The sequence below is a fragment of the Helicoverpa zea genome, chromosome 31, assembly GCF_022581195.2.
Source record: "Helicoverpa zea isolate HzStark_Cry1AcR chromosome 31, ilHelZeax1.1, whole genome shotgun sequence".
NCBI classification, from domain to species: domain Eukaryota; kingdom Metazoa; phylum Arthropoda; class Insecta; order Lepidoptera; family Noctuidae; genus Helicoverpa; species Helicoverpa zea.
In genome coordinates this window covers 7650605-7669508 of record NC_061482.1, presented here as the reverse complement: position 1 = coordinate 7669508, position 18904 = coordinate 7650605, and the positions used below count along the sequence as shown (strand labels likewise).

At 34.6% G+C, this 18904-nt stretch overlaps 1 protein-coding gene across 4 annotated transcripts in view; it reads left to right on the top strand.

Moving 5' to 3' along the window:
- LOC124644763 (calcitonin gene-related peptide type 1 receptor-like) overlaps positions 1 to 18904 on the top strand; it is a 35956-nt gene that overhangs the window by 15324 nt on the left and 1728 nt on the right. For all 4 annotated transcript variants that reach the window (XR_006986109.1, XM_047184294.1, XM_047184293.1 and 1 more), the window contains 7 exons: positions 3790 to 3880; positions 5531 to 5622; positions 8580 to 8706; positions 9814 to 9915; positions 11328 to 11446; positions 13270 to 13343; positions 17652 to 17758. Coding sequence is in view for 3 of the 4 variants with exons in the window: in XM_047184294.1 (XP_047040250.1) it covers positions 3790 to 3880; positions 5531 to 5622; positions 8580 to 8706; positions 9814 to 9915; positions 11328 to 11446; positions 13270 to 13343; positions 17652 to 17758 (712 nt within the window). In the remaining variant the exon portion in view is untranslated. The remainder of the gene's footprint in view (positions 1 to 3789; positions 3881 to 5530; positions 5623 to 8579; positions 8707 to 9813; positions 9916 to 11327; positions 11447 to 13269; positions 13344 to 17651; positions 17759 to 18904) is intronic.

Sequence of the window (18904 nt, the reverse complement as noted above, 5' to 3'; positions counted from 1 at the left end):
ACCCTGCATAGAAAATCTACATTTTATTATTTCTATCAAGCTTACCCGATGAACTTTGTATTTAACGCTCATGCAATAAAAGACAATTTCCTATAAACGCCTTCGCTGGACCTTTACAGTTGCTCTCGAAAATTTGCAAAATACATAAGTAAACAAAAATAGAGTTATTGACTCCTTCATCGTCAATTATATTTTACATGCAATACAATGCGTGGATATAATAGACCTATAACAATGTCTAGACTACACAAAAGTTCTTACACACCCGTACCAAGCGGCATACAAGCAGCAATAAAAATACAAAGATGAAAAATATAACACAACTCTTATCATGTTTAATATACACTTTCGATATTAAACACCAAAAGAAGTAAAAATAATCGACCATAGCTCCCTAATGTTTGTTTGAACTGCAGATTTATTAGTCACTCGGCTAGGCGAGTGCTTTAATGTATTTGTGTAAGGCACCTGGCTTCATTCCACTAGCGGCCAGAACTGGCAGCTAGTACTGGCGCAACAAGTAGCTACGATTGAACGACGAAATTCAATGTTTAATGACAGTACAGCGTATAGTGTATGAATATATTATCTTAATCTGTGAAGTAAACACGACGGGAATTCAATAATACTTAATTTAGTTATATTTTTCATAAGTTTCAGGCAGGATTTTATTAGAGCATCGTTTGGATCAAGTTGATACTTTGGTAATACAAAATATTTCCTACTCACAACGTGTTAATGAACCAGGCTGATCCAAGCTGTTTTCTATTAGTTTGTCATCATTATGTAAAACATTATTCATATCTGCATTTGGGCGAAGTCATTCAATTCATATTTTGTCGCTTTGTGCCTCAGTTTACAATGCGAAACACATTCCGGACGTCAAAAAACTCAGCTTCAGTGCGGTTTCAGGCGTCATCGTTTGTAGTTTATACCAATTGTTTTACGAGTAGGTCTGCATATCTCTCGTACCACGGGTACAAACCCAATGCTGCTGTGCAGAAAATCCGAGCGAAACATCTGAAAGCGCTATAGTTCGGCCATTCAGAGAATGCGTTCCTGACACGTCGCGATTGAACTGACGACGTAACTTTGCAATGGCGTTGCAGTTACGATAAAAATATTTTTGCTGGTTGTTTACCGTTTTAACAATTGAGGAGCATTAAAACAACATTATTATATCAATAATCAATGAATGTTATTACGTCGTCAGTTCAATCGCGACGTGTCAGGAACGCATTCTCTGAATGGCCGAACTATAATGTATGGGACCCGATTAAAATGTTCAATAAGTTCCCAAACTTTTAAACTGATCTATGAGTATTAGTGGTGAAACTATCCATTAATACAATAGGTATCTCGAATAAACAAGTAAATCTGAAAGCATTTAAGTTACAAAAACTAATAGTACAGTATTTTTATATTTGTGATTTAGTATGTTTTAACTTTTCAATACTTATTACTTTAGGTATTTTTTATAACTATTCAAATGTTAAACTTGGACAAAAACTTACTTTTCCATGATGTTAAGTTGTTAGTGTGTATATCACAATACACACTTACTGCATATTGTGAAAATAACGTTTCTATATTCCGTGAAAATAATCCTATAAGCTAAAGCATTTTAAACTGCTTTTCAAGTCAAGATCGATTCAATAAGCCAGCCATCACTCAAACGAAATTTTATGTAAAATTCCAAACAAACCATTAAAGGGAAACGTTTAATCCTATGATTCATAGAACAACTGACACTTTACCACCCGTCTGTTCCATTCAAAGTCTCTTCACCGAACTTTTGAACGCTCTTTGTTGATTCATTGGATTATAAAACTCCGTTAATCGTCGGAGTAACATAAACTGTGGCAATCTTACGAGGAACGTTTATTTGTCTATTCGCCTAAACTTTGCGATCGGGCCTTGAAACCGAATTTCACAATAGGCCGTGTTTGCTTAGTTGCGTTGAATAAGGGTCCGATTCTACAAAAGTCGATAACTGTAGATGAAACTGCTGAAAGGCCCCTAAACTATGACGTCGACAGGCTACTTAATAGCCAGGCCTGTTTCTAATTACCAACGTTGGAACAGATGTTTGAAATAGACGACTGAATATTGATTTATTGCGCTTCCAATTCAACCACTTTATTAATGAGGCATAGCAATGCCCGTTAATAAATTAAAGTTATCCAATCCACAAATTATGTAAGTAGCATAGTAGTAGACAGTACCAGTAGGCATAGCAATTTGTGTCAAAACTAAGAAGAAATTCCAAAGCCTCAAGACAGGGAACTTTAGCTCTCCAATTTACTGTTCGACATTCTAAAAATTCTTTATAGAATGAAATAAGGTAACTTGTGACTTTTAATGAATTATGCTTTTCCGGATTAATGGTCCTTGCCTAGGAATTCTTCCGACTTAATATTATAAATGCGAAAGTTACTCTGTATGTCTGTTGTTTATCCATATGTCTGATTTCAATGGGTACACAGATAGTCTACTAGAGCCCGAGAAAGGGCATACTTAGGCTATTATTTATCCGGATGCGGGAATTTCCCTAGGTACGCGGGTGGAAGAGCAGAGAACAGTAGTAGAATAAACCTCCACTAAGAATACATGCAGCATGAGTACCATTACTTTAGAGACACTGTTATGCATGACTTATAAACAAACTACAATATTTAAAACATCATGTTGTACTGGAGTAAAAATAGGATTTATACTAACCAATCGAGACGATGCTCAGTTACATCAATCATTTTGTTATTATGAGTTTTTCTTAGGAATGAAGCCACTTGTGTGTGTAGCGAGCCCCGTCTAGACGTATTCATAATTCTTTTATAAAAATAAACTAAATAGTTTTTAAGACCAAAATTAATCATATTATGCAATTATAATAATATAGACTATGCTATAAACTTATACCTATTTGTGGCACCTAAATTTTTTCACATCCGTAACACAGTAGCGCTGAGTATAAAAAAAATAAAAATAATATCAGTGTACCTACTTAAATAGTCTTAATACAACGCAACGGAAACTGTTGATTATGGTATAAATCAAAATTAAAAGCGTCTAAAAAGTCCCTGAAAAAGTAGTACTGTAGTAACTGAAAAACACTCGCGGACCCATAACTTACGTAGTTACTGTAATGCCTTTGGCATTTTCCCAAGAAAATATCTGTGTTCTGCGATATTTTAGCAAATACCCGCAGTTTAACAAAAACTACATAAGTACTTATATCAAAAAAGTTAATTTTGTACTACTACTTACTATTTAATGTAGGTATAGACCAAGAACTCACATGTATATTGAGTTACGTATGGCATAGATTTGATATACCCACTCTTTATTGTAGGATAGACACAATTAAACGTAAATTGATTGATTACGGACAAGGAGGCTCGATTTTTGAATGCATATAAATCGAGCTTTCTTGTGACTATAAAACTGTCTTACTTAATTCCTGCGCCTACATTTCATACAGAAAAAAATTGATCATTTGCAATTTTTATTTACATTTTGCACACAAACGCTTATCTTTCAGAAACAGTTATCAACATTCGAAGTTCTCGGGGTAATATAGTTGGGAATATCAACTTATTTAACTAATAATAATAAATGGCAGGGTGGGTTGCGTGAAGAATGATATGAACGAAGAGGGACGAATGGTATGGTAGTGTGATGACTAATAAAGAAAAATAGCAAGGACCACACATATTGCATCGTTCCCTAAATATAGAAATCCCAAATATAGAGGAGAATGAAGAAATTAATTAATTGTGTGTATTTTAGATGTACGGCGAATGGCACTTGGTTCGTGCACCCACACGGGAACAAACCCTGGACCAACTACACAACCTGCGTAGATGTCGAGGATTTAGATGTGAGTATGCCAAATTCGATCTACACGAAGTAAATTGTCATGTACACCACCTAATTTAAAAGTTACACAGAGGCTAATAGATTACGTATCTACTTACTTTACTTTATTATTAACAAAATACACAAATAAATAATACTGAAAATCGATCGATTAAGAAACAAAATACTGTAAAGTATGTTACTTTTATATCAAGGTTTCTTATGTCCCCCGTTCGTCATACTCGACGGTAAATATAATAAAATTAATAAACCAATTTGAACATAACCTTCCTTATTCAATTGAATCATTAAAAAGCGAAAGCTCTTTCAACAAAATCCATTAGGTACTCTGTGGTTTCAAACTGTTCCCTTGTTTTTATTTGTTCAAAGAATTTTCACATTTCATATAGAAACGTAAATACCTACGTTATAAAAATATAGGTATGAGTACTACATAGGCGTTTGTTTTTTTGCCCAAACTGTTGACCAAACCGCCCAAGAGATTTTTTTAACTCTTCTGTTTATTCTCAGGTTCGTAGTAGAACTCATTCAAGCCATTACAAACAATTAGGTATTGTTTAATCGTAAAATTATACACAACGTGTTGATAACATAGGTTAATTGCTATAGTACTACCAAAGCAGGTTGAAAAGCCCAGGCCAAATTCGTAAATGAGAGTACACTAGTCTTCGATTTTGGTCTCAAAGTGACAAAGTATCTAAATTACAGAGTTCCGTCAAAGGCATGTGTCGTCAACATTTGGTTTTATACAGCAGTAGTCAAAGAGACCAAAAGCGTCGAGGCGTCTAGTATACGGAGGAACTTTTTACCAAAGTGTCCGTATGTTAGGTTTTCCACAGTATTAGTTAAGAGCTTTGTTAAGATAATTGGGAGAATGTGCGTGAAATAGTTATCTGGGGATTCTAGCTAAATCGTGGCTAAGGTTGTTAAACCAAAGACCTCCACCACACATGAAACATGAAACATTGATTAAACATTACTTGATAATACTATTTAAAAAAATAATTTCTAGCTTTGTACTTATGAGGAGTTGAGTGAAGAAAAGAAGTATTGGTATAAATAAAAATATTTTGTGTGTACAAATTCTGACACTTTTGCTGTATAGGTGGCACGTGAGGAGTGACGCGACTCGTCGAGCGACTCCGGAGCGTGCCATCTATCACCGGGCACATTGTTTATCGCGCCCGACATACTATATACAAGACTATGATTCATGCGTACAATGTCTCAGTTTGCTCGGTTATTTTTATAAAATATTCTTATTTCAGACGTTAATGGTTGAGATGATATTGTATACTGAAAGCGTTGGTTTATCAGGCGAGTTAGGTACTTCATAAATGTTTTCTATTTGATGTTTTTAGATGTGAACGTAGGCTGAATCCCCCTGTACTTATATTATTTTGTTAAATTTCAAGGTTTGTGCTTTTTATTGAGCATCTTACTCATTGGTAAAAGTTAAAGAAAACCCGTTAGATAGGTTCTGAATTTACTGCGGTCAGTTAGCAGACAGAAGTGGCATTTTTCATGTATTCCTTCAGAAAATCAATTAGCTTTGTCACACACCTTCCAATTATTGAACACGATGCATAGTTTAATCGCTTAGATTAAGCTTAACCTACCTTCGTGGCATCCATAAGTTCATTTGTTTCAGTTCCGAAACCTCGTGAACAACATCTATGTAGTTGGATACTCCTTATCGGTGGCCGCTTTGATGATCTCCGTCTTCATATTCCTCTACTTTCGGTAAGTTATATTTCTTAACTACTTTTAGTCCAATTACAGTTGTTAATCGCGGTTTCACCCACGTCCTGGACGGACCACTTTTCACAACCGGGTAAAATGTGGCCGTAGAAAATATTCTCACTCAGACAGACTTGATTTGCACCAAAACTGATATTTTTATCTGTGTAACAAAATTGATATAAATCGGTCTAGTAGTCAAGTGAAAGCTTGACAGGTAGACACATAGACAGAGTTACTTTCGCATTTGTAATATTACAAGGATGTGTATTTTATAACCAATCATCGCAGTATATATAAATATTATTCAAAAATAAGCGGCCAATGAACATCAATTGCAATGCTTTATATAAATAAACGGTTTTTTTACTCTTTGATTCTTTAAAGCTGGCCAAGAAATGACTGAAATATTTTAAACATTTCACGTCTCACACTTATAATTAATGCGGTTAGCATATTATAAGTTGAATGACGTTATATGTAATATACGATGTTATGTTACATTGAAAATAGATTAGCTCCTTAGCTAGTGAACCTTCCTTGTCAATCAAATTTGAGAATATATTCAATTATTGCGATCATATAAAACAGTTTTTTTATGAACATACATGTATCGAATGATCAATAATTACGACGTCGATTTTCACAATTACACAAGACTAAACAGGCAAAATCTACCCAGCATCTACCCAGTCACCCTATCACCACTGGCCCACTGCCTCGCTAAGTTACTACATGTTTTCATAAAACGAAACAATTCATTTGGAAAAATAGCTGCCAGCAGGACATAAAAGTCACAAGGCAAGAACAACGATTGCCACGATACATATCAAAGCTGGGACATAAACAGCGACGCACAGAATGAGACGTTTGTGTTTTGCATATGATATTAACAATAAAGATTGTATGAGGCTTGCTAGAGATTTCCTTCCCAAGCCCTCCACTATCTTTGATGCAAATAGCAGCAGTTTATTTAATACTCTTGTGAAGGGTATATTAGTACCCAGTGGTCCAAGCAAGAAGTTTCAACAAATTTAAATCGTTACTTACTAATATTACTTTTTAACCGACTTCCCAAAAAGGAGGAGGTTCTCAATTCGTCGGGATCTTTTTTTTTTTTTTTTTTTTTTTATGTATGTTCACCGATTACTCAGAGACGCCTCGACCGATTTGCAAAATTTTTTTTTGTTTGATAGGGTTTACCTCCCAGGTGGTCCCATAGTCACCAGGTCAGGATCTGATGATGGAAACCCTGAGAAATCGAAGGCAACTTTCGAAAATCGTAGGCATACGTAGGGTAAAAACTTGACACTAAGGCGCATGTCTGATAACACTATGCAATGGTGAAGGCTTGGAGCTGACCTGATGATGAAGACCAGAGAAGGTCGAGGGAACTTGAACAATGAATGTGTAAAAAACTACCTCGTGTTTGGGCTTATTTTGTTCGTATTGACGAGACCTTTGCAACAGTGAAGGTTTGAAGCTGACGTGATGATGGAGACCAGCGAAGGTCGAGGGAACTCGACAATTGAATATGTAAACTACCTCGTGCTTGGGCTTATATTGTTCGTATTGATGAGAACTTTCCACTGCGGATATGACATGCGGATAGTGACAACTATGCTTGTCACTGAAAAGCTAAAAATAAAAAACTTTTTACAAAAAAATAAAACCGACTCCCAAAAACACTGAAAAGCAAAAAAAAACTATTCTTAGGTGCATCGGCCTAGAAGTCGGTGGCGTTATAAACTTAGTTACATCCATTAGACACCGACTTCTAGGCCGATGCACCTAAGAATAGTTTTTTTTTGCTTTTCAGTGTTTTTGGGAGTCGGTTTTATTTTTTTGTAAAAAGTTTTTTTTTTACGCCAAAATTACTGAAATAATTTAATGTTTGGTAAGCAGGTAGTCTAAAGCCTATACACGCAGTAAAAGCATAACTTCAATAAAACAATGAAAGTATTTAGGTGCTTCTATTGTTAATATAGAAGCACGTCAGTGATTCAATTTACACGATGACATGACTGTTGAACTTACTTATTAGTTTATCCGGTACTAAGTGACTCGAACCTACAATATGTATAGGTATAGAGTTTTATTCGCGTACTAGAAATTGAGTTCTGGATAACATGTAAGATATAAGTAGAAAAACATCCTGAACCCGATGAGCACTTTACAGTAAAACACAACTGGAAAAGCAAGAATTTTCGACGGTACATTCTGAATGACCGTTTTACTGCACACAACAAAAAATCTAACTTGAATCGAAAACTTCTTTATATTTTCTGAAGCAAACAATGCTCAAAGTTATGCTGAAAAAATCTGACAAAAAGGATTCGTAAAAAATAACAAATAAATCAGACAACAATTAAAAAAGAAAAACAAAATGAACGGCCTATATTGTTATTATTGTTTTATAATTAACGCTTAAATTCCCGTGGACAAGACAAGATCATATAATAGGTATATGCTTATCAGCGAGTTCACACTGGCGGTCTTGGTCGCGCGTAAAAGTACTATCGGTTTCTCAACGAGCAAAACATTTGGCGCAGCAGAAAACATGTCGCGTTACAAGAGTCATCGTACCGGTAATTGTCAACTGTTTGTTGTCGCTCGAACGATCTGAGTATTTCTGAGTAGGTATTCCGCACAGCAACGGGAAAAACGGAGCGGAAAATCGGAAAAGTGATGTAACCGGTAATAAAATAAATGGGGGTTGTTCCTCTCTGCGGTAAAAAGCAAAAAAAAAACTGAGTTCCGGTGCTAATACTAGATCCAAGTTTTTTAATCGTGCTTAGCAATTTAAAAAGGTTCCTTCTAGTAAATAGTTAGTTTTGTGACATTAATAAATCATTCACTTCAAATATGTACTCAACGAACGGATACATTAACAATATTACTACGAATACTACTACTAAAATCATCGTACTTTTAAAACAATGGTAATGTTCTTTCCACAGGGCACTGCAGTGCACGCGGATTCGTATCCACGTCCATCTCTTCATGTCCTTTGCGCTGAACAATATCTTATGGATTGTGTGGTACAGAACCGTTGTCAACAAAGTCAGCGTGGTCCAGGATAATACGGTAAACCTTTATTTTACTTCTTCTTATGAATTTAGAGAATTTATTTTGCCTTTCTGTGGCAAATGAGAAGCTTTTACATTAATTTTATTAGCAGTATACTGAGCAATATACGAGGAAAACGAATATACTTACCCAGGTTTTTGCGTATTATTTTTTATTCCAAGGTTTATTAAAACATTAGATTCCATTAGCTCTATTCGTACAAAATATGCCTCTACCAAAATAATGAACTGTAAGGTACTGACAGACATTTGTCTTAAACAAACAGTAGAGAGTTGCGGACCATAGAATTTAGTAATATTTTTAATTTTCCCCTTCTACGCATTGCTGAGTAAAAGGGTCTTGATAGATATGCTGATAACGAAGTGACCTAAAATGAAATTAAATTCCTTAACAAAACACTGGAAGAGTTTGAGTCGACGTACCCAGTGAAGGTTCCGTGCTTAGGATCATAACATTGTGAATAGCGATAAAGATTTAGAAATGATTGAAGAAATGAGTCAGAAGTAGCAATAAAATACTAGGATATTTTTCTTTGTAAATCAAAAAGTACGAATTTTTTCACTTAAACACTTTCACTGTTTCCGTCTAGTATAGATCTGATCTGATCTAATTATGGATTTTTCAACACGTTATCTTCACGAATTTTCGAATAAAAGGGTCGCGACAGACAGACCGACCATAAAGCAATCTTATAAAGGATCTGATTTGTCGTTTTTAGGTACGAAACTCTAAAAACTCCCTCGGAATGGGTTCATTCTTATTCAGATGCGGATAAAAGTTCAAACAAATTATCAAACCAAACAGAATACCAATTTATTTTTTTATTCTTCAGTCGTTGTCATAACATTAGCCAAGCACTCTCTGTTGTTTAACGAACGACAATTTTTTATTTAATTATGAATGGCATACATAAACAGAATTTTGGCGTATTTTATTTAATCTTTCACTAAAAGCAGCTGTTTCCCGCGGTTCCACTCGTATCCCGAGAGAATTTGTCCGTGACGAAATATTTCTGCGCAGTGCATCGCGCAATGTTTCGAGCCGCCATTAAGTTTGGCATTTACTTACGTATATGTCGATTAATTACAGCAATATTTTGTGCAGGAATGGTGTCAAATCCTGCACGTTGTAACTAACTACTTCATGGTCACTAGTTACCTGTGGATGTTTTGCGAGGGTCTACATCTACACATAGCTCTCGTTGTGGTGAGTAGAACCACATTAACTTAACACTGTTAAAGCAATTATAATTAAGGTCCATTTGTTAAAACATTAAAGATCATCAATTACACAAAATATCAAGCAAGGATACTCACAAAATTCACAGGCGTGATGTGACTTTATATGAAATGCCAATTTGAATCTCCAGAATGAAATTAATATAGTAACCACCCATACCCGTACCCAACTTTAGTCCGTTATTGGTCCTACTGAATTATTTCGATCATAACTTGAAGTCACGTAGATATATCCGTTTAATACACTGTTTAGTAAACATAGTCCCGCTTGCAAACAAAATATCAAAGTTTCTCCTTGAAACGGTCACGTAGTGTGGCAATACCCACGAGAATATGCAATCACGAATGATATTATAAACCCTTTGGGTGTTAAGAAAGTCATAAATTCTATGTGGGAAAATCTTCCCTTAAGATTGATAGTATCATTCATAGGACATCCGACTACCGTACACGAGGTTCTGGGCCCAATAAAGAACTGTGTTTTTATTGAATTTTATAAAACAACTTGGAGACTGTGAGTTTGTGGTGTTACACCACAGTGCCTGAAATGTTCGCAAAACAAAACGCTGCTTATTACTCGGCAGTCGTAAAATGTCTATGCTAAAGGCCGTCAGGCGGATTTGAAGAAGACACTGACACTAGGCCTTGTAAGGTCATTAAACATAATTTATAGTCATTTTCAAATAACGAATTACTTTGGACTACGATATAATTTATAGTCCCCAGGCTGGCGAACAATTTTTTTTTTGATTCATTCAAATTTAAGACTTAAGTAGTGAGTGTTAGCTTTCTATTGATGTATCACTTAATGCTAGAGGAGAGGTAGACCAAAACGCTCATTGTCCTTTGTTCGCTGGCCTGGGAATTATTATAATTTTGAACAAAATGTCAGTCACACAACAATCGTTGACGACTCCCAAAAACTTTTCCTTATAGCTATAGGAAAACTTCTATACCATTTAACTTTTAACAACTATTTCCTGTTTACCTGTAACATATTCCTAGATATGGTTTTCCTTGCATGAGTTAGTCTTAATGTAAAACAAAATATTGATTACACCAGGCGATAAACGTAAAGAAACTTTAAAAATTATGTGATGAAAAAATAATGCTGAGAGACAAGTATGGAATACTACGCCTACACCAGATAGGAAAACGGAATTTTTGTCTGTGCTCCTAAGAAGAGATACATTTAAATGTAACATCTTGATTAATAACGAACAAACCAAAAACAAATGGATTCATAAAAAAGTCAAAATTTTCAACAAACTCTTTTGCTTTTAAAATCGCGTCATCGCACGTTATATTAAACTTTCCGTGCATGTTTACCATTATTTACAAGTGTTATGAATTCGTGATGCTAATGGGTATGAGGTACAGGTGTTCGTGAAGGACGAGGTGGCGATGCGATGGTTCATAGCTCTCGGCTGGGGTGTCTCGCTGATCATCGTCGTGATTTACGCAATAACCAGATACCTAACACCGGGAGCGACGGACAGGTACGCAGTAAAAGGATAAATAATGCCTGGATTCACTTACCTACCACAGTACAAAAATACCTGGGACCTGAGCCATACTGACCTTTGATCTATGCTCATGGAAGCCTTGGTTCCTGTCAGCAAAGGGTAGCATAATTTATGAAAAAAGTCCAAAACATGGCTGTACTTCATTTGGGACGGTAAAGAATGAAGCAGTACCTACTTTAAAATCAGTAACACGGGGAATATGAAATAATAGGCCTATAGGTATATTGTTTTTTTATCTATTAGTTGCGAATCTACATTATTACCTTCTTTTCTGTACAATATCCCTAATTTTCCCCGCATAAACACACACATAAGACAAGCTCATTAAATACACACGCATCTCCAATAACCACACGTAAAAGAGCTATTGCGATTTATTTTTAAAATATCATGCGCTTGGCGATGTATGCTAATGCGAACGCCAGCGATTTGCAATGTCTAAATTAAATTAAGCTTATTGATGTACAATGCTGATCGTAGGCCTCCCCCAACGAACGCCAACCCGGTCTATATTGCACTTACTAATATAAAACTCCTTCATGACTAAATTCAATCTTTTCAATCACGAACCGTCAACAAAATACTCCAAATTGGCCTTGGCATTATAATTAATTAATAATTTTATTACCCATTGAAAATCAAACAATGGAGAACAAAGGTGCAGGTACTTTGAAAGACTTGTTTTCAACAATAATTATGTATTTTAACTGATTAGGTATTGAATTTCTTTAATAACGCGGTGTTTAGACGTAAATTTTCGTTAGAGAGTTTTTTTATTTAAAGTATCTAAATTGATGAGAAACTTCTCCTTTTAGGAAAGTCCGTTAAGAATGTGTCACTGCACAATAACACAAACAATGTGAGCATGAACACAACATGCCTGGATTTAATACAATAAGAAGCAGACAAATATAAAAACCAACAGCTTGTAAAATGGTCAATGAAACCAGTCTTATGGCCTTAACCCACCGTAAAACTATATCGTTGCAGGGCTAGTACCACCATTTATAATGAAGTTTAAGATTATACACAAAATACCGATCAATTTATCCCATAAAATCACGGCTGTTTACAAAGTACGCCTAAAACTCGTTCTAAAACCAAATCAAGATTGGCGAAAACTAATTTGTTTTATGATACAGAAAAGCTACGTCAAACGCGTTAACTGAGTTTAAATTAAGTGGTGAAATCGACCCTTCTAGTGGAAAACATAATTCTGCGTCTGTTTATAGACACAGTAACATGATTTATATAACCCTTTTAACGGTACAAATAACTAGTTAAAACTCTTCAAATTACTTGTAAGCGCCGTTTTAAAGTTTGTAAATGATCAATCCCTTTTAAGCATATTTTATTTGTATGCGTAGGTCTACCATATTTTGAGTACTTAAGTTTTCCAGAAACAATTTTACTATTTTACCTGTTTTGTCTTTAAACCACAGATTTACCAATCAACGTCTCTACATATTTGTTAAAATAATACTTTCAAGAAACACTGATCAAGCTTAATACCTATGGGTTTTTTTCTTATTTCTCATTTTTTTTTAATGATCGTCATTTATTCCATGTACGAGGTATTTACAGTACAGACGTCACAGACCAGAAAATATTTATCTCAGTTACATAAATCCTTCACTATGTTGCGACTGATGCCTGCAGGGAATCAAAGTTAATACAACCAAATTTGATTTTACAAGGCCTCTGGGCGTAACAGGTCCCAAAGGATAAAAGGAATATAACTCCTTAAATGTGCTCCAAGCGTATATATGTATTTATTTATTTATGTAATATTTTAGGTGTTGGATGGATCAAAGTGACACCTTCTGGATCATCATAGTGCCAGTGGGACTGTCCTTGCTGGCTTCATTCGGTAAGTACACATGACTTATTATGTAGGTGTAAAGATTACTATATTATAAGTATGTACCTAAGTAATTCTTTGCATGTATCACTAATTACTTTATTCAAAGACCTAGTCACTAATTTATTAACTAGCTTTCAATTCTGAATCCTTGTAGATTTAAAACGATTTTTAATCGCTCCTAGCAACAATGAGAAAAAAATTATAATTCTATCAGTTTCATGGCGATCGTCTTTTCTACTTCCAATAGTAGGCCTACCTCAATCGGTCAAACCATTCGACAGTGTAACAAACAAACTCACTTAGGTACGCCCTTGTAATATTATATTATTAGGACACTCAGTTCTGCGGGACGTCGAATATTTAAGGATTATTTAAAGAAAACAAAGTGTTGTATAGTGCACAATGCTTTCTACACTTAATTGGGTACGCACAATCGTCCAAATTAGCCGTACTCTAACATTTGTCTTGGTAATTTCACCTCAACCAAGAGGTCTGGAGGTAATTTTCCTGTTCCGACCTTCCTCGTTTTAACTTTAGCTATGTATGTACATAGGAACTGTTATTTATTGAATTACAACCCTAGCAAATTGAGCAATCCGTTTATCTTTCGCCCTTATTAGACATGTCCGATAAACCGATCAATTGTGTATACAAAAGACAGAGCTTGTATCTAGGGGATGTACTATTGTTTCGTTGAAAGACAAACCATGGACAAAACACATGAGACACAAAAATGAATTACAAGTACTATTCATCAAAGTCTATGTTAGATAACTGTGATCTGCGTTATCATGCCACTTCAGCAGCATATATTTTTTGCACCAACATGGCTTCTATGAGGTATACTATGATTAATAGTTATCTCTCTATAATACACTTTTTGCTTGATCCGCATCCCAAATCTACGATTACAAAAAAAAATACTAAAAGCCAGCTGTTAAAATATTTGCTTCGTTACTATAAAATTCTGTGGCTCTTTATAAGGCTTTTTACATTCAAATTGTCTCCACTCGACAGTCTAGGCCCACCTAAATTAAAATCTTTATTCTGATTAAAACTATAATATAGGACTTACAGTATCGGAAAGACGTCTTGACAACCTACGCAATTTATGGCATTCTAGCCAATTATAAAATGATTAAGTACCTACAAGAATTTAAATTTAACGGAAGGGGGTGAGATATTACCGTCACAACTATATCAATTTATCTATAAATAGTTAAACGTCGATCTTAAACACTACGCAATTTCTAATATACCATACCGTTCTTTTGACGAACTAAAATTCTTTACTATGATCAAAGTTAGCACCGTCTGTAAGGCTAAAACGGAGCTAAACCACAGACCTCAAAAGCTAATTTTCGACCCAACAATCAGAAAGCCAGGCGTAGGGACTTCTCTTGTTTTGACCTAAAGACATAGGTAAGCATGTTATGTACCTGTCCATTTATCAAGGGGTAAGTTATTTACAGGTACATATTATTTCGTATCTCAGAATCAATTCAAACCTTGTTATAAATATTTCACATGTACTTTTACAGACACAGATATATCTCACCCGCTTTCTAGAAACGAAACATCTATACTTGAATTCGCTTGTCGTGCACAAAGCAAAATAAAAATCCTTTAGACAAACTCATTCCTCCCTAAGAGCATCCCACAATCATTCCATTGCTTTGAAATGGCGCCGTTTTTCTTAATAACAGTTAATGTGTAACAATTTACACAAGGAAAAGCATATTGTATTTTTTTTATTCTTTCGAATTTCGGCAGCCTTTCGGCAATTGAATTAATTTTATTGCAGACAAGTTTTTTAATGTTTGCCCACTTTATGTACAAAAAACTGGTTAACTATGACTTCAGTGGCTTACAATGTCAACAAGCTGATGAAAATATAAGCAGTTCAAATTATCTCATTCTTTCCTTAATTTAATTAAGTAGTATTACTTAAAGGAATTTTGCTGACTCCTTTGAATATCTACTCATAAAGACCTTTTGTTCCATTTTTATGTGATCTTTTTTTTAATGACTATCCGAACTGGCAATGATTTAAGATATCGCGGTTTACAAATCTTGATACTTTAAAAGTTATACTTATAAGAAATTTTAATGAAGAACTTTACGAATGTTTCTAACAAAGAAGAGTACTTTCCAACTTTTAAAGAAATAATAAGATGTCCTCGATAAAAGCATTTTATAATGATCACAATTTCTCAAAATCTTAACATTACAACTTGGATCACACACAACATACATCTTTATATTAGAAACCACTAACGAACTCGCTCAAAACAGCAGAAAGATCTCTGATTTCAAATCTGCACGTTACTGAACCCGACACTCAGATAAAGGCAATTGAGCAAAGAAAACTCTCGAAACGTTACACTTAACTGACCCTTTCGTACGTTTTACGTTCGCCATCTTGCAATGAAAGTAAGGAAAATATTTGCTTTTCACACACAGAATTATTTATAAAAAGAATTCATGTTCTTGCTTGAGCAGTTTTGGTATCTCTTAGAACCGTCGCTGTTTCCAGCAAAAATCTGTGGCATTATCATTGCAAATAGATGCTTTAGTATTCATCTGTCTGACTATAGTAAGATAGGTCTTTACAGTTCGTTACACCCACAGGTTAAATCATTGGGCTAACAGACCACTTTTACTAGAAATAAAGACTCGAATTTATTTATTGCAAAATGCATGTATTTTTGTATAATATTAAATCTAGATATTTACATGACGTAAAAAAAAGCCTTATTTATACATATATACAACTAAAAAATGGCATAGATACATAAAAGACTCGAATAAGATTAGGTTATAGATTTACTTTCATAAACTCTAAATAGTTAAAATCATCAAGTAAAGCACGTTCTATGGAAGACTTTATCCATCTGTTTCCTAAATGCGAGGTCACGACACTAGTCCATTCAATTATAAAAAAGAAAAGAAACAAGAGATTCGACGACAAATTGATGCCATTATTAGGTTAATTTGTCTAAATTAGGGACAGGTAATTTATTGCCTCCATTCGTTAAAGATTATATTTAGGACTACCTGCTCACCGCAGCGTCTCCTGGGCTAGGTATTTTGAAGGAAATAATGTACATACCTATATTTTTGAAAGTGGAATTTCATAAATGTCCTTAGCAAATATTAAATAGGATAAATTCATTTTTTTTTAGATGGTTTGATTAGATAACATTAAAGAGATGGAATAGTGCCATAAGCCAACATCACGCCGTTACGGGAATACTCTTTAAGTCTATCCCAAACACTCTAAATGGTCATACATCATCCAACCCTTGTCTCAATTTTATTTAGGATGGAGCACGTCAAGGTTTCCATACTTTTGTGACTGATGTTGTCTAAAATCTATAGTGTCGAGTGATCTGTGCAGTTTATTTAGTTTTTTTTTATAAATGGTAGGTGTCGGAACTTTTAGCGCTATAATAAGAATAATTTAAATACTAAAAAGAAACTAGAATAAACAAAATATTTTAGAGGGGTCGACAAAAATGATTTTTGGTAGTACAGTGCAAGTCTAACTAAAACTTTTCCGCCGATTTTTTTCTTGCAATATGAAATATAGAAACGTTGATCTGAACAAAATGATTCCCTAAATAGTATCCCCTCAACCTATAATATCGCATAATTCATCGGTCACAAAACTCAGGCATCGTTGCCTTTTTATTAAAATTTAAACTTAAAGAGACCTTTACTCAATTAAACCAAAAACTGGATCAGTATTTCCAAGTCAAAATATATTTTTTTTAAATAAGAAGGTGGTTACTTAATTGTATTTTACTGACTTACTCGTATGTACGTACCAGGTGTAGTATTTGCACAGAATAAATATCCAATGCAGGTATTAAAATTCCTTCATAAAACCCAGTAGAAATACAACCTGCCTCTCACACCAATAAGATTTGCCGATAAACAAATTAAAAGTTTGGACGAGTCTCTGAGCTACTTTAAATAATTGTTCTGGCATTAATTAATACTTCTAGAAATTGGTAGATCTTTATTAATATGAATAGCTGATGACAAGTTTTTTGACATCTTCTCAATTGTTCATAAAAATATTTCAGCTGTTGTAATACTGGGGTAGAATGCGAATTATATTTTGTTTAAAATTGAAGTTTGGAAGCTCTTAGGCATATCTAAAGAAGAAACAGGTGTTTTAGTTCACGAAGCAGTCTTTTCAGCGCAAATATTCATTTCCTCTGTACACTTATATCTTAGACTTCTATTAGTTTCCTCATAATACTGAAGGCGTTGCTTTGAATAGAAGATTATGTTCTATGCTTGCAGTATTTCTGGTGAACGTGGTACGGGTGCTACTGACGAAGTTGCACCCAGCACCGAACCAGCACGCCTCTGTAGCGGCGAGGAAGGCTGCGAGAGCCGCTCTCATATTGGTAAGTCTTTACTTAACCAATGCTCAAAATTTCTTTCACATGCTATTTTCCACAATGTAAAAAAATGGACTAATGGTAAAGATGGTAGTGACATCGCGTGTTGGTTTTATAGTCTGATCTTCTTTTCTTATAAACTTAATCTCCGCCGTGTGTAGGTACAGGCTAGGATAGTATACCTTTGTACCAATATTTAAAAATATTAAATGGTAAAAAAAATATTTACGGTTTATATTTTAATTAAGTCCATTTCAATTCCATTCCAATGAGGCCAGATATTGGCTAGATCCTGTCGCAGGTAATTCGTATTACAGCTTAGTTCCGTTTTAGTCATGCTTTTCGGTCCTTGGAGTGCCATGTTCCGCTGGTTTACATATTTTTATGTAGACTGAGTTTAACTCAGTAAAAACAGAAATTACGTTGTATCTGACTGTAACAAAATTATATTAGGTAAAGTAATTAACGGTAAAGAAACGTCTTCAAGTTTTTTACCTATAAATATGCTTCGCAACAGGTTGCACGGTAAATAGTTAAATAAGCTCTAAGGTTACCCTCAGTTACTCTATCTGCGAGTAAACATACGAACAAATAAACTGGGCTTTCTTCATCGACTCGGAGGCAGATTAGATTAGCACTCATTTGTAATTCAAGCGGCACCGTTTCGTCACCTTTTTATTTCAGAGAATTCGGAAGCAAATAATATGTAAGTAAGTACAATTTGTATTCAGCTATATTATGAGCAATTGTTCAGCCGTGCGTATTTGCTATTGTGTTTCTTTTACAAAATCAAAGCGTCTACGATACTTTTACTTCCATTTCGACAATCTTTACTGATTTTTATTAAAATTCTTGAATTTCAAATTCTATGCGTAAAGTGAAAGTTCTGCTACTGCGAGCTAAAGTAGTTTCTGAAACGATATTTACATGCTCGTGAGTTATGAATCTCTGATTTTACTCGAAAACTCCATTCCGATAAGAATATCTGACTTCTGTACGAATAAAGTGCCGTTACCGGTTCAATTGAGTCTGATTGTATCATGTTACTAACTTTGAAAGTTTAGCTAAAATAACGCCTCGATTGGATTCCTTCATGAATACCATGACAAAGATCTGCTGATTAAGGACCCTATCTTAAACAGTTTTATTTAG